At 54.4% G+C, this 15,748-nt stretch overlaps 1 protein-coding gene across 4 annotated transcripts in view; it reads right to left on the bottom strand.

Moving 5' to 3' along the window:
- HOMER3 (homer scaffold protein 3) overlaps nt 1-12,082 on the bottom strand; it is a 22,127-nt gene extending 10,045 nt beyond the window's left edge. Inside the window, exons 1-6 of one of the 4 annotated variants that reach the window (XM_006028837.3) lie at nt 11,966-12,082; nt 11,427-11,614; nt 3,022-3,166; nt 2,082-2,238; nt 1,342-1,473; nt 962-1,069 (exon numbers count right to left, since the gene is read on the bottom strand). In XM_006028837.3, the coding sequence (XP_006028899.1) occupies nt 962-1,069; nt 1,342-1,473; nt 2,082-2,238; nt 3,022-3,035 (411 nt within the window). In that variant the 5' untranslated portion in view covers nt 3,036-3,166; nt 11,427-11,614; nt 11,966-12,082. The other 3 variants (XM_025210272.1, XR_003095290.1, XM_025210273.1) reach the window with 3 other exon arrangements.
- Between the last annotated feature and the right edge of the window lie 3,666 nt (nt 12,083-15,748).

Raw genomic sequence — 15,748 nt, 5'->3', positions numbered from 1 at the left:
GGGGCCGGGCGCAGCCTGCCTCTGCTGCCCACGCTCCGCTCCCTTCCCTGCTCCCCGAGCCTTCGGATGGGGCAGGCAGAGTCAAGGGGAGCCAAGCTGGACAGATTGTTCCCTTTGCTCCGCCACGCCGGGCTCTGCGAGCCTGGAAATGCCACCGCCTCCTCCTCCCCCTCTTCCTGCAGGCCAAGGTACTGTTTGCACTCCCTCCTCCTCCTCCTCGGCTGCTGCTCCATCTGTACTCAGCCGGGGGAACGCAGTGTCCTCCAGCCTCCGGCTCCCCTCCTGTTGCCAGGAGATGGGGGAAATGCACAGCCACCTCTGTCCCTACGCTGAGTACAGAGGCGACTTCCATGCTCCGTGACCTGGGATGCTCAAACTCCCCATAATAACCCTGGGCAGCCCCTTCCTGGGTGCCAGGCACTGCAGAAGGGCAATGCTGTGCCCATCTCTCCGGCTGGCAGATGGGCTGTGAAACAGCCTGAGCTGGGACCTCTCCAGGGACAGCCCGCTCTGCAGGAGAAAGCCTGGCACCCAGCAGGGACGAACCAGGACCAGAAGCATGGCAACCTGGGCTCTGCCATAGCCATGGACATCTCGCCGGTGCAAGGCGGTCTGCCTCTTCTCCAGTTACTTTACCCAGCAGTCGGTGTCCATCACCGTCCCCACTTCAGATGCTGGCAGAAGGCTGGAGGCGCATGGCCCTTCAACCCAGCTTCCCCTGGACCAGGTAGGGGCTGCTGCATCCCCTGTTTGGCCCATGACCTCAAACAACTTGAAGGGACCGTGATCTCTCTTGCATGACCAGGCAGAGCTGGAAACCAATGGTTCGCCCACTAGCTGAGCCCCCTCCCTGCTGGCCAAACACCCTGGAAAGAGGGGCTCCGGCCTGCGCACACACGTGCTGTCACAGGTTGATGGTGTAGCACCTGCTCCCCTGTGCCTGCTGGGGCCCATCAGCTACCTGGTGAGAAGTGATGTTCAGGGCGGGATTGGTCAGCTCCGTTTTATCCTGCGACTTCTCCCTCGCCAAACGGGCGGCTTCCTTCACCTCCTGGAACTTCTCTGCGAACTGGTGTGTGGAATTTGGAGCAAAAGGGAGAAAGTCACTGTACTGTCACACTTAAACAGGTAGAAAATAACGCCCCCCTCTCCTTTCTCTGCCCTCCTGGCACTCCAACAGCCCAGTGTTTTGCTCCCTCTGACAGCTATGCACCATCCCAGAGCCCTTTCCCCCAAGCTGACGCTGCTTTGGGATCTCTGGAGGCTTCAGGGGTGCTGCGTTCCCTTCCCCCAGCACCCCCAGGTGGGTTAACTTGCCGCCAGCATCCTGACATTCGTTACCTGGGAGAGATGCTGCTCTGAAGCGAAGCCCAGCCCATACACTGTGTTGGCCCGGCTGTCTGCCCATTGTCCGAACTTCTGGGAGGTCTTTGTGAAGGTCATGTTGGGGGTGATGGTGCTGTTGATGATGGCCTGCAAGTGGGGGGAAAGGATGCAGTCTAGTCTGTAGGATGGGATTGGCTTTCTGCCGTGTGGCAGTGTTGGCTGGCGCAGAGGGCTTGTTCCCGTTGTTAACTCGCCCACCCCTACGATCGCCCAAGCTTGCCACGAAGGGTTTTATCTATTGCGCTTCAGCTCTAGTTAGCAGTGACCAAAACCCATTCTGATGTGAGGGGCCCCATGACATACCCAGAGCCTGTGCTAGCATCTCGTACCCAGCGCTACCCTGCAACTAGATCCAATGGGCCCCCGTCACTGACCGAAAGGCCCAGGGCCAGTGGGGCTGCGGAGGCTGACCAGGCTGAGAGTGCCCGCAGAGGTCTCCCCAGCACGGGATGAGGGATCGCCAGTGGAAGCTTGCACCATGCAGGCTCTGGGCACAGAGGCCATCGATCTCCTGGCTGCTGCTTCCTGGCACTAAGATCCCAAGTACACATACACACTCTGGGTGGCAGCGTGGGTCGTATCACACCCCACTGCCCGCCAGCCAGGGATCTGAGCGCAGCAGGGATTGTGAAATGACTGCCGAGCCCTCGCTCTGGCCGCCCCTGCCTAGCGAACGGCCTGGTCCAGCTCCTCACCTTGGTGCCGCCCACGCTGATGATGCGGTAGACGTTGCGTGTGGCATCGTAGAAGTAGGAGACGGTCAGGGCGTGCTTGCTGGCCGGGATCCAGTTCCGTTTGGTGGCCGGGTCGATCTGGAACACGTGGGCCCTGGTGCTGAAAATGGGCTGCTCCCTGCAAGGGATGTCAGCAGAGCTGTCAGGGCAGGGGCTGCTGTGCGGCGTCTGCAGAGCGACATGGCACCTGCACCCCCTTCTGCTGAGCGGGTGGCATCTCTGCTACCTCCCCCTAGCCCGTAAAGTGCTGAGTGACTCGAGCCGTGTGGGAGGCAGGGGGGAATCTTTCCCTGATACAAGTGCCCGGATGCAGCGGGGCTGAGAGACTTTACCTGGCTTTGCTTTGAAACCTCCAGCTCTGGCCACTGCTGCAGCCATGTGCTGGGGGCGTGAAATCTCATTACAATGCAGCCTAGGCCCCCCGAGGCAGGAGGGACCCCTGGTCCAGCTGCAGCCTGGCAGGGTGTGCATCCCTGGGATCTGGAGACTTGTGTTTCTGCTCCAATTTAAGGCCACCTATGTTTCGGTTACTGAGGGCTGAGCCTGGCACCCTGAGGAGATCATCCCCGTGGCTCAAGAGGACTTTACTCCCTGCTGCAGCTTTTGCACCCAACGTGTAGATGACTTAGCCGGCTTGCACAGAGGCCTTCTCTGATAACCCTGGAGTCCCGGCCGGCTCCTTCCAAAGGCAGTTTGGCCGGTTTGCCCATTGCAGATTTATTTTCCTAACGAGACTCAAAGGTCGCTGGGCTCCACTCCTACATGGTGCACTTTGTACATGGCTGCCCAACGGGGCTAGGACACTACCTCCCCACTTGCATACACAACTTCCACCGACTGCTCTTGCACCTGAAGCCCCAAGTCCAGGGTGGGGTCAAAGACCAGAGAGGGAGGACATTACCTAGCTGTTGACATTGGTTAGCAATGGTTAGACAGACTGTTAGGCAGCGAAGGTAGCATGCGTCTCGCCTCCAGCAGCTTCCTTCTCAGGGCTCCTAGCGGGGCTGAGGCTCCCTTTCGGTTTGTCTTCCACAGGGATTCATTTCCTAGCAATGGAAAAATTAGCTGTTATTGATCACAGGAGGCACAGAGGGAGCATTCAGCCGGGTGGTGTTTAGAAGCCTCATCGGTCCCTCTCTCGTAGCCCATCACTTGCAGGTTCCTCCTCCTCGGACAAGATGCCCTGCTCACCCGCGGAGGGAGGGGGGAAGCTCTACAACTGGGGGCAACATGGGCATTAGGCCCAGACTGGTTTTATATAGGGAAGGACTCTGGCCACAGATCTTCTTCCCTGGTGACTCCAGTTCCACACGCCTGAGCACAGCAACGGGCGCAGAATGGATCCCCTGGGGCGCCTGTGCTCTCATGTGCTGCAATGCGGTGCCTGATCATTCCTAACAGGAGTAGCTCCCTCTTGCCCCCCTTAGCAGCTCTGTGTCCCCGGCCCATCAGTGCGAACTGGATTCCAAGTCTACTACACCAGTGAAAGTGGTCTGCTGTTTTGGATCAGCGCTGGCCCGGGCCCACCTGCTCCTTCCTCGGCCCCAGGTGCTGCGAATGCCGTCCTTGCACCCAGCTGCCTTCCAGCATTGCTGCTCCGGCACTGACACCCTAGGGTCTTCCCTGAAGCCTCCCGACTTCACGCTAAGGAGGAAGCCTCTGTCCCCCCAGGGGCAGTAAAGGTCACAAAGTCCTACAAACTGGAATTTCTTTACTATTCGTTCCGTCCAGGAAGAGCACACACTAACTGCAGATGCTTCCTCAGCCTGACGAAGGGTATTTGCACCTGAAAGCTTGCAAGGAAGAATTTTTCCAACTATTTGAGTTGATCTAATAAAAGATATCAGACTTACCTAAAAACCCTTGTCTGCCTATGTCCTTAGACCAACACGGCTACAGCCTACACCCCTACAAACAGGATGGGCATCAATGACGCCTGCTGTTCCTCATTCAGCTCAGTTTGACTGTGCATTTCCTTGCTACAGAGGGGGGTGATCTCGAAGCTCACGCTCTTGGCCCCAGCCCTATGCTCCAAGACCCTGCTGGGACCAAAGCTGCAGAGAGCTGCATGCCTGTCAGGACGAGAGATGCTTCAGCAATTCTGTTCCTCTGCAGGCCCCTTATGCAGCGATGGTGCTACAGAAAAGGAGGCATTTTCCCCTTCCCAGCAAAAGAGCAGCTAAAGGACTGGATTTTTTGAGGCCAGTGCCTGGCGCAGGAGACCAGCTCCCAGCTTTCACTTACTTGTGTGACAAGCTCAGAAGCCAGAGCGGAGAAGCACGAGCCTTGTCAAGGCTGGAGCAGAGGAACACAGCAGCGAGACAAAGGACAGAGAGAGAAAGGAGGCAGCATCTCCACAAAAGAAACTGAAAGGGAGAGGAGGCAAAAGAGGAATAGTAACTGAAAGCACGCTGCTGGGAGATACCAGCTTTGGGAGGCCTTGGTGATACAGCCCCAGACTCTGCAAACTCAGACTCCGGGGCTTGCAAGGGTGTAACCGGCGCAGGGCCTCGCCTCACCCTGTCTAGTCACTCATCAAGCTCTTTGGCCAGCAGATCATCAGCGCAGCACATGTGCCCCAGTCGAAGAGCAAGGTGGGGGTTGGAGGCCGGGACTGAGGGGTACAGCCAGGACTGGAAGAGAACAGGCGCCGCGTGTCAGAGCGGAGCACGGGACTGGCACAGCTTGCCCAGCACCTGTCTGCCGTCTGCTTGCCTCTGGCCAGAGCCAGTGGGCTCTCGCTTCCAGGAGCACTACTCGCTCCCGTGGCAAAATAGGCTCACACACGCCTGGGACTGGAGCTGTCAGGTTTTCTCCCTCTCTCTGCAGCCTCCTCCCTCTTCTCCAGTCTAAGTGTTTGAAGTGCACGCGTCCGGATGCTCCGCACATCGATAAATGCTGACAACTCCTTTCTGGCTCCCAGCCGCGGCTCCCTGTGACAAGACCAGCGCGGCAGTGGAAAGGGCACGTGTAAATAAACCCCACTCACACCCCCCATGGCTGATTCCCTGCTGATAATTAAGAAAAGGGAAGCAAATGAGTGAAAGGACAAAGATCTGGCTCAGACAGAGACATGATCAGCAAGTGTTTGATGGCAGCTGGAAAGGATCCAGCTCTCGTCTCTGCTTGCATTCGTTCCCAGCCCGAGGGGGAAGGGCAGAGCTCTGCTACTACATGCCCTGCTGCTGGTCCGAGATGACCTGCTGTCTGATGCCTGCGCTCTGCCACCGCGGTGCTAGGGAATCCAGCCAGCTGCCCCAGAGGGAGAGCAGCCCCGGTTCACAAGGGACACGGGTGATCCAGATCAGGGCGAAATCTTAACGGGCTCCTCCTCATCATGGCAGCAAGGCAGCTTCTCGCTGCTGCCTAGGGGCTGCCAGGCTCTTTGGGAGGGGAGGGGACTGGACAAGCGGATAGGGACCCAAACCTCGACCAAGTCAGTGGTTTGAATTATGGTCAAGCTGTCTAGCGGCCTCCTTTTGCTCCACTTAGTTCTTAAATGGCTTCTGTCACTGCCGTGTCTGCACCCATTTCCTGACAGACTGATGCTGCTGCCAGGGTGGCAATACGCTGGTTCCCTTCGCTGATGGGCTTGGCAGACGCCCCGAGAGCCGAGCGGGCCGGAGAGACCGAATGCCCTTCCAGCCAGGAACCCGGGTTGTAGCCGTATTGGTCTGGAGGAAAAGGTAATCAGGACTCGTAGTAGAGATGATATCTTTTATGAGACCAACAAGATTTTTGCAAAAAAAACCCACCAAAAACTTTAATTGCTTTAAATTTTCTAAAATAAAGATTTTTAGTTTTTTTGCAAAAATGTTGTTGGTCTCATAAAAGAGACCATCTCCACTATGAGTTCAGCACCTTTCATCCGACCACGGGCAGATAAGGAGATGCAGCCTGAAGAGGGTTAAAAAGCTGGTACCTTCTTCTCTATCCCAAGGTGGAGGCAGGAGTGAGAACCGGCTGCCTGGTCTGCCTTGAGTTCCCTCCACCGTTTCCTTTGACAGACTCCTCTGGAGGCTCATTTTAAGCACCCGCTGGTGTCTTTTAAAATAACCCGATGTTGTCCACACTCACAACACAACTGATGTGCCCCGATGCCGGGGAAAAGGAGAGGAACCATCTCCAAGTGTGGGCCCCTGTGCCTCCTTCGGGGACAAGCTGGACTGCTGAGCAGACAGATCGAATCCAACCCCAGCCAGAGCCCATGAGGTCTCAGCATCATTTGAAGCTCCCTTTCCGATCCTCCTGACCCAGGCATGCACCGAGGCATCTGCCAGGCATCCCTCCGAGCCAGCCCGGGGGACATCCATGAGAAAGCACTTGCACAGGCGTGCTCCCATGGGTCTATAGACACGTGCGCAACCATCGGGCTGTGCTGAAGCAATGCTTGCGCAGACCCCAAGAAGTGTCCTCAAAGCCACTGCAGAGCTCAGCTCCCGAGTCCTCTCCTGACTCTCAGCTCCTCGCTCACCTCCGCCCGGTGAAGGGGTCACCTGAGCCAGCACCTGCAGCCTGGCCAGCTGTGTCCCCAGCACACCTGCCTTCAAACCCTAGCTAAGGATCCCTCTCACTGGGGGATTTCACAGGGCACCTTCATTTGTGCTCACCCTGCAGACCTGCCTCATAAGTGGGGAACCTGTGGCTCAAAGAGGGACGGGTCCTGCTCACGGCCGCAGCAGTCGCGGGAGAGCTCAGCCTGGATGCTCCCCCCTGCTAGTCCACCCTGTCCTCAAGCAGGTGGTGCCGAATCCTGCAAAGAAAGGCTTCCCCGTCTTCAGGAAGGAACCAGGCCAGACAGAGGGATGTCGTTTCAAAGGCTTGCTCAGCCGCACGGCCCCCTCTCGTTGCCTTGCTTTGCAACCGGCTGGTTTCTCGGGTCCCTGTGCACGCAGCAGGCTGCCCTGCCCCGCGGGTCCCCGGGGTGAGAGTGCTTTTCCATTCACTCTGGTGCTCCCTGGGGATGCTCTTGCCGTGGGCAGCAGCGCTCCCGGGAGCTCGTGCCTGACATGGGCAAATGCTCTCTTCAACTTTTTCCACAGCTGCTGTTCGAACCACGAGGACAACTGCTAAAACGCAGCCTCCTGGCAGGACTCTGGAGGGTGGGGGAGGAAGCCACGGTCCTTATTGGTCTCTCCATCCCAACCAATGGGTCTCGGTGATGGGTGGGTTCGGAGAGGAGGGTGTGGGGAGCCGTTCCTGCTCCTCGTGTCTCTTAGCAGCTGCTTGTGGCTTGGGCTTTGTCCTTGCTATTTCCGCTCCTTCCATTTTTCTTCCCTCCCTTTCCCTGGCTGTTGCACGCTCCAGAGGGAGCGTTCCTCGTGGACGGTCTTTTGTTCTTTGCCATGGTTAAGCCCTGCCCTGTGATCTTGCAATGCCAGTTGGGGGCAAACTAATTCAGCTCATTGAAGTGCTCGGCGCATCCTGCTCCCCCTCCCTGCTTGCCTTCGCTCGAGAGAAGCGTTCTTTTGATCTTTGCCGTGGCGGAGATCTTTCCGCCTGTCCCTGCCACAACAGACGCAGATGCTTTGTGTCCTCTGTCGCACGTTCCCGAGTGTCGGGAAGAGACGGTGTCTGCCCAAGACACAGCTATTTGCTAGGGATTCCCGACAGGTAAATTTGCTCTGGCGGGTCCCAGGGTGAGTTTTCCATCCAGGACCGGTGGCTCTTGATAGCACAGGGCATTAAGAATGAGGCCCTTTACCATGAGCACAGCAGAGGGAGGCAGCTGGGGGGGCTCCGACCTGCTTCTGCTGTGCCGTGCCCTCATTCCAGGATGCATCACCTACATTCACCCTCCCTGGCCCTTCTCCTTGGCGGTGGCAGAGAGGCCAAGTGGCAATCGATCCCCAACGACAGATCAATCTGCCCCTCTTGCCCGGGGTGCACCAGGGTAGGGCTCAAGCCCATCAGTGCGGGGCTGGTGTACACGAGGAGCTTGTCCCAAGGGTACTGGCTTTGTCTGGATACACGGGTGGACTTTGCCGTCTCCCCTGCCAGGCAGGCAGTATTTGCAGGAGGCTGGTGCAATGCTTGTAAGTTCCCCAGACCACAGGCCCCCCAAAAACCCACGACACACGAATCTTGTTGAAAGCCGAAGAGAATCGGATCAGCAGAATCATCTGCCCAGAAGAAACCTGGGCAGCCCTGCCGTGGATTTCTCTAGGACTCCCAGCAGGAGAGAGCGGGAGCGCAGCGAGGAGCTGCTCTGCATCGCAGCCTGCAGCAGCTAGCTCTGGGCGGGGTGGCCTGGAAGACGTGCGAGCCCCGAAGGCAGAGGCAGCTGTCTGATAAACCCAGACCACTGGCCGCAGGGTGGTTCAACTCAGGTGTGCAAGACCAAAGCATTCCCAGGGGTGCAGGTGGCTTCCGGTCAGGCTCCAGGCCTTTCAGAGATGGAGGGGAGCCCCTGCAGAGACCTTGGTGGATGCCAGCCTGTGAAAGGCACGGTCCCGTTCTGCTCACAGGGGATTGTGCAGGTGACCTGGGAAACATCTGCTTTTTGGGGCCATTTCCATTTGTCACTCACTGACTCTTCTGTCTATATGCTCGCCTCCGCCAGCCTTGCCGCTGGCTCCTGGGCGGCGCTCAGCGCAGCAGCTCTGAGGGCTGCAGAAGGGGCTGGGAGAGACCGTGCGTGCGAGAGAGAGCTGGCTCCTTCCTGGACCTCAGCCCGCTGCTGCGCTGAGTCAGCAGGGATGCGGTGCTGGAAGTGCCAGGGACAGGGCTCTCCCTCCTGCCAGCGCACAGGACCAGGAGACGGTCCGCTGGGCAGGAGCATGGGTGCAAGACCGCGCCAGAGAGAGCATTCGACTGGGACGGGGTGAGATTCTGGCACAGATCTGATGGAAAGCCCAGAGTCTCCGCGGCCTAGGGAGCGTACGAACTAATCCTCCCCTCTCCTCCTTCCCTGGTGTACCCTTGGCTTGCCGGTGAGAGATTAACCTAGGAGAGCTTAGTACAAAAGCAGCTCCCCCCAGCCTGTTTGCTGCTAAAGGGCACCAGGGGAATTGCACTCCTGTCGGATTAGTCGTGGGGGTGGAATGCGAGTGCAAGCGTGCAAGTTCAGACCCAGGGAAAGGAGGACCTGGGCGTTAAAGGCCCAGCACCGTTATGAAGCATTGCTTTTCCTGGACACCTCTCGCCACCAGGCCTGGGTCCCAGGTGACGAGGATGGCTCTGCGGCTGGGTGCACAGCACGTGCCTGGAACAGTCCCCGTGCGGGGACGGACGTCTCCACTGGCTCCCCCGGTGCCACACACGGACTGGAGCCTTATCTGCACGGTGCTGGGAAGTCTTGAACACAGGGGAAGCAGAGTGCATTTAAGTAGTGCCTAGCCTAACCCAGAAAGCTAGAGTCTGCGCAGCGCTGCTGACAGCTCACCCTTGTCCCTCCAGTGCTCGGCTTCCAATGCCCCCCCGTAATAAGCATCTACGAGCAGCCCGCTGTGCTCTGTGCATGTTTCTGCCTGCGTGCAATCATTTTAACCACAGCATCCTCAGCCCTTCCAGACATGGATGCCTGCTCAGTTCAGTGGGCGCAGCTCCATTCTCCTCTGCTGCCATTTCGGTCCTGCCCCTGAACAGCGCAGCCAGGGCTCCTGAAGCATGACCAGAAGCCTCTCCTCTCCGATGCCCATCCTAGTCCTCCCTACAGCGGAGACTGCTGTGTCGTCTGCTAGGTGGAAGTGTGGACGAATGCTCGCTGCAGGCACAGCCGGGAGGTAAATGCATTTGCTTCCCTTGTGATCCAAGCAACGTTTGCAAGTGGACTCTTCCAAAGAAGAGGAGCCAGCACTTTAAAACCTACTGTGCAACAGGGATACATCAGAGTCCAGGAACAGGCTGTGCGGGAAAGCTACCCAGAGATACCAGAATGAGCATCAGGAGGACATACAATAGGCAAGATTTAAGAGTCACTGGTGAGGGGTAAGGACTGAATCCTTACTTCAAAATGAGCTCGCTTAAATCAACTGGTGGAAAATGATTCAAAAGGGGATGCTCTGTTAATGCCTTGGGAATCCAGAGAAATCTAATGCCTGCAGATGGCTGCTCAACATTTCCATGTGAACGATACACAAGCACAAAGGCATTTCAGTTCAGAAGGTCTATGCAACTAAAAACAGGGGATTTGGGATTGAAGCCCCCCCTCCACAGTAACAGCAGTGCTGCTGCTGCTGCTGCAACCCTGTAATTAGAGCGAGATCTAAGAAAATATCAGGATGACATCGAATCAACCTTTTCTGTGGGAACTGGCAGGCCTCTAAAGAAAACGCAGAGCTGCTGGGTGTAGTCGTGATGACTCCAAGAAGGATTCATCTAATACACCTGGAGAATAAGGCGCCAGGCCCAACCTATGCACCTGAAACACCCTTCCTGGCAATCCCCAGGCTGAAGTTTTGGATTCAAGGTAGGGATCATGGAGACATGGGGCAGTTTCAGATTTCGAGTGGGACCAGTGTAAGCCCCACAGGCTTCAGTGGATTTGCTCCAGATTCATACTGGTTTAACTGAGACCTGGTTCTGTGCCTCTGCCCCTTCTGCCACCCCCATCTATATTTCACTCTGTCCAGTAATTCTTCCTGGGTTGCCTAAAACAAAAATCAGAAACTCAGCAAAAGAAACACAAGCCACTGAACTTGCCCTCTAGTCTCACAGTGACAGCTTGGGGGGATCTGGGGAGGCAGGACTCCTCCCGGCCCAACGTGCTTCTGAGTGGCCCAGAAGAGTTCATTACAAAGCAACTTGCTCAGAGCAACGTCAGGGTCTTAAAATTACACGGCTGGGGTTTATTACCAGCACATTAATTAAACACCAGGCTACAATCTCTTTTTCATGCCCGTGCCTTCTAGCCACTTAAGCACAACATATTTCACCCCTGGAAGATTGTAGGGGGTCATAAACTTAAACTCACGCTGGAGATTTCCAATCAGACTCCTCACCCGCTCAGAAATGCCAGCAGTATCCCAACTACTGAGCACCAAGGTCACAAGGGAAAAACAAAACCTGTCCTTTTTAACTTGGGAGAAGGTCGCCTAGGGCTCTTCCTGATTCCCGCTCTGGACCCCAGGGCCCTGTCCCTGTATCCTGGTACCTGTCAAGAAGTTGCCGAGATTTGCAGTTGTCTACTTTGTGAACCCTTAAACTTTAGGGCTGCTTTGTACTCTTAAACTGGCATTTCTTTCTTGATGGCAACCTGAAGCCCTCATCCCCTCGGCTCGGATATACCTTAAAAAACATGTTGGGTTATTTAAACTGGTACGAAAACAAAAGATACACGAGTAATAATCAAAATGCCCGGCTCACCCCATCTCCGCCTGGGTGTCAGCTTCTTTCTTCTTGGGCTTCTCTTTGGCCGCCTTAGCTCCTCTCCACGTTTGATTTATTTTTCCCTTCCTCTTTCTTTCTCTCTTTCTCCGGATCCGGATGCTCTTTAAATTTCCTCCGGAATTTCACTTTGAAATCCGCTAGTTTTGTTGCTTGTTCAAAATGACCTATAATCCCAGAGGGCGTGGGGGAGGAGGCTGGGTGAGGTCCCGAACACCCTCCCGAGGAGGGGGTCTTCCCCACCGAGAGCGGCAGGCCAGGGGACCTTGGCCAAGAACTTTGGAGCACACTTTGCTGCTGAGATGTTGCAGCCTCCGGCAGGCAGTGTCCTCCTCTCTCCTGCTCGCAGGATCCCTTCCTCCCTTCAGCATGGGGAGGAGAGGAGAGCAGCAGCAGCAGCAGCAGCAGGATTATTCACTGCTTTTGCAATCCCTTTAAACAATGCTGCCCACTCCCTTCTACTCTAGGCGACTGATAAACCCTGCAAGTTTTTTCCACAGCCCAAAAAGTAAAGCTACCTCTCCAGTTGATCCCTCTTGATTGCGATTTCTTTGTTCTCTCTTTTTATCCGCTTCCTTCCTCTGCCAACTGCCCCATCTCGGTCACATTTCTCTTTTCTTTCTCCTCACTTTATTTCCAATGGGTTCCAACTGGCTCAGAGGCACCACCTGCCGGGCACAGCTCACATCTACACCCGCTGAAAAACCAAGCTGCTAAATAAGATCAGCCCAGCTCCAAGATATCCCAACACACCTCCTTTCCCGGGGCTTCGCCCTTATGTTGTAACCTCGTACATACTACGGGTCTAAGCTTTGACCAAAGGGGTCTGAGCAGCTACTGCGTGCTCCAATACAGCCTGCCCCTTCTACCCCAGGTATCTCAAACATGTTCGCTAATACTTTAGAAAAACAGCACGTCTCTTTTATTCCAGTCTAGGGAGTGGTTTCCCTCACCTCCCTGCGTGGGCCAAATTCTCCATTCCTTTGTATTCTGGGTGGACGTTTACACCTGTGCAAAGCGAGGCTGAGCTGCTATTACATTTGTAAGGGATTGGGGGAAGGGAAGTTTCTGGGAAGCAGAGAGAGAAAACACTTGAGGAGTGGGGTGGGAAATCAGCTGAACGTGACCTGCCAATGTGACACGACGTCAATCCTTGGATGTACAAACAGGGACATATGGACAGACTACATTTCCCCTGTATTTGGCACTGCAGCAACCACTTTCTGGAATGATGCATCCAGCTCTGGTGCCTACAGTTCAAGAAGACAAGGTTCCTTGGACCCTGTGTCCTGAGACCAACACGGCTACAACCTACACCCCTCAAACATGGAAGAGACACTTCAAAAAGGAAGTTTAAAAAAATTGCAGAGGGCTGAGGGAAGGATGCTTTAAAAAACTGGAAACTGTGCCTGCCCGGTAAAAGATTATAAGAATTCGAAGAATTCAATCTACTCCTAAAGTTGCAAGTCTTTAGACTTGATCACAGCCCATAAACCCGGACAGGCTTAGGTTAGAAATAAGGTGCAGCACTTTAGCAGCAAGAGTTATTAACCGACCGAACTGCTCATCTAGGGACGGGTGGAGACTTCATCCCTGGGAGATGTTGAATTAAGGTCAGGTGTCTTAGCAAAGGATGTGTTCTAGTTCAAAGAAGAATTAATTCCAAGAAGGCCTGTGTTACACAGCTGGCTTTTAAATCTGTGACCTGGGGTCTTTTGCACCTACTCTGCACAGGCATAAATAACAGAACTGAAAATGGAGACTGGAGAACTGGTCCCGTGGCAAAAATGTATAAAGGGAAGGTTGGGTGGACAGATAGATAGACATATTCGACTCTAGGGATAGAGATAGGCAGCCCAAAATAAGCACTAGAATCTAGAGATAGAAATAGATTAGATGGTATTAAAGAAAACATATGTTCCTGCACCTAATACGCACTTTAGGAGTACCAGCAAACATCTCGTGATTGTGCTCCAAGGCCCTAATTCACATTTGTTGTACAGCCACAACAGGCCAGCTCCTCCCCTGCTGTAAATCCATTGACTCCACCAGGCTAACGCTGGGGATGAATTTGGCCCCAAATAGTTTGATGCCTTTGTCCTCAGGTCGTGGATGCCACGCAACTTCCATGAGCTGCACCAGTGTGAAATGGGCAGCACTTTATACTCGCCTGTCACTAATAGAAGTGACTATGCCCGGCGCAGGATAACAGAATTGGGGCCTTTAGGTTTGTTTCCCAGACATCAATATAAGAGACCATATTGAATCAGATAATGGAACCAAATCATCCTCTTCAGTGGGCAAATATCTATGAAACTATACCCGCACTTTAAAGAAAATGGAGTTGCCACCACATTTGAAGCAGCGACTGCTGCCTGACCTTGGGGATCACTTTGGGGGCTGAAATTTCAACTGCACCTGCCCTGGCTCACCTGGGTGTTCAGTGCTACAGCTGTCCCCTCCTCCTCACCCTGCTGTCTTGCTACCAGGAGACCTCTCTACCTACCTAAAGAGTGCCTAGAGCACCTCCCTCTCAGGTGTTTACAAGCTAAATACAGGTAGAGTCTCAAGTTCTGCCTCTCTGCAAGGCATCACAGCGGCGTTGACTCTTCACACTGACCCTGCCGCACCTGCAGCCTAATGACTTGCAGGGAAGAGAAGGCAGGAAACAGGACTTGCCACTGCTCTTCTACTGGGCTTTCTGCATTATCTCCAGCAGGCTGCCAGTGGGGTTTCTGCATAAAGCAGCTGCTCTCTGGTACCATTTTCCTTCTGTTCCAACCCAGCCTCCAAACCTGCAGCATCACAACCACGCAGCTGCTTCCATCGGCTCAGAAGCAGCATCGTGGACAAAGCACAGCTATAGACTTGGGTCCTGCTGTGAACAGCCCTGTCTTATGTGTTATGGCCAAAGAAAAGAAAAAAAGATCACATTTTTCCTCTGACAGCAATGGCTGCATTAGAAGAGAAAAAGCCGTTCTGTCTGTATTCAGTTCTGGCACCTCCTTTTGCAACCCGGTCCAAGTGTAAGAGCACATGCACATGCTTAGCATTTGCTAAAGCAGGCAACAGTTGTGCAAGCTTCTCATATTCACACGTCTAGTGATGTCCTTAAACCTTGGCTCCTGGCAGGGAACTAGTCCCGATTTTCCCTCCAAACCCAGCACTGCCAATGCACTCGAGTCATGATCAAAAACAGTGCTGTTTTCTGGGCTTTCATAGTGCCTCAATCCTGACCTAACACTTCCCACTAAAACTAAAGCCAGGCCTCTCGTGAACAGACTGCCAATAGTGCTGAACTGTGTGGCGATTGGAGGAGTCCAATCCCATTTTTGCTTGTGATTTATTAGGTTGCCTACTTTAATAAGGAATTTCCCCAAGAGAGTTTTCGTTAATCTCTGCCAGGTCTGCACATTAATTTCTCCATGCCTTAATAGCTTCGAGACAATGCTGTTGCTTTCACCAAAATAGTAAGTTATGTCCGAGCAGTTTTACAAGGCAATGTGGGTGTAGCAGCCATTCTTCCAGCCCTATTCACACCGAAGCCTTTGAGCAGACGACAAGCACCGGGACTGCCTGAGCTAAGACCGTAAGCATTTTGGGGCAAGGGGCTGACTTTTTGTTGCACTTTGATGCTGACTAGCCAGATGAGGCCGATACCTGATCTAAATAATATGTACCAAAAAGAACAGCAACAATGCCTTCACTCCTCACCTTCCTCCCTTTGCCACAGTATCCCTCCCACCCATATTTCCCAGGATTTATAGGGGTTATCTGGAGAGTTGTCATCTTTCTGATGCTGGGGGGCCCGGTGCTGAGAGGCTGTGGGCTGCTGCCAGTGTTTTAAGTGGTGTCAGCTAGACCGATATGAACAAGGTCAGATTTTATGGTGCTTGGAACAGGCTGCAGCCTTCAGTGCTGATACTGGGGAAGCTGAACCGGGGTGGGGAAAGATGGGAAAGGTTTCTTAGCGCACATGAAGCCACAGCCAGAAAGGTCTTGACAACTGGGGACCAGTGAGGGCAGTCTGGGTGCTGCTCTCATCCGCTGGACTCCAGGACTGACTCCCCTCACAGCGCCAGGGCTGAGTTCAATGCCAGTACAGGACTGAATTGTGCCCTTTCTGCTTTTGCTCCATTTTCTCTGCCCTTCTTCTGCACAACATGGCCACCAATGACAAAAGGACTAAAATAAACTGCACTGAAGACACCACTGAAAGTAGGGCACAATATCTTTCATATCGACCTGCTAACAGTGGGTTATCTATGGCTCTTCTTAGAAGCTAATTATTTTACACATTT

The sequence above is a fragment of the Alligator sinensis genome, unplaced genomic scaffold (genome assembly GCF_000455745.1).
Source record: "Alligator sinensis unplaced genomic scaffold, ASM45574v1 scaffold1354_1, whole genome shotgun sequence".
Classification (NCBI taxonomy): domain Eukaryota; kingdom Metazoa; phylum Chordata; order Crocodylia; family Alligatoridae; genus Alligator; species Alligator sinensis.
Note: the sequence above shows the minus strand (reverse complement) of the source record. Positions and strands in the feature narration are given on the sequence as shown.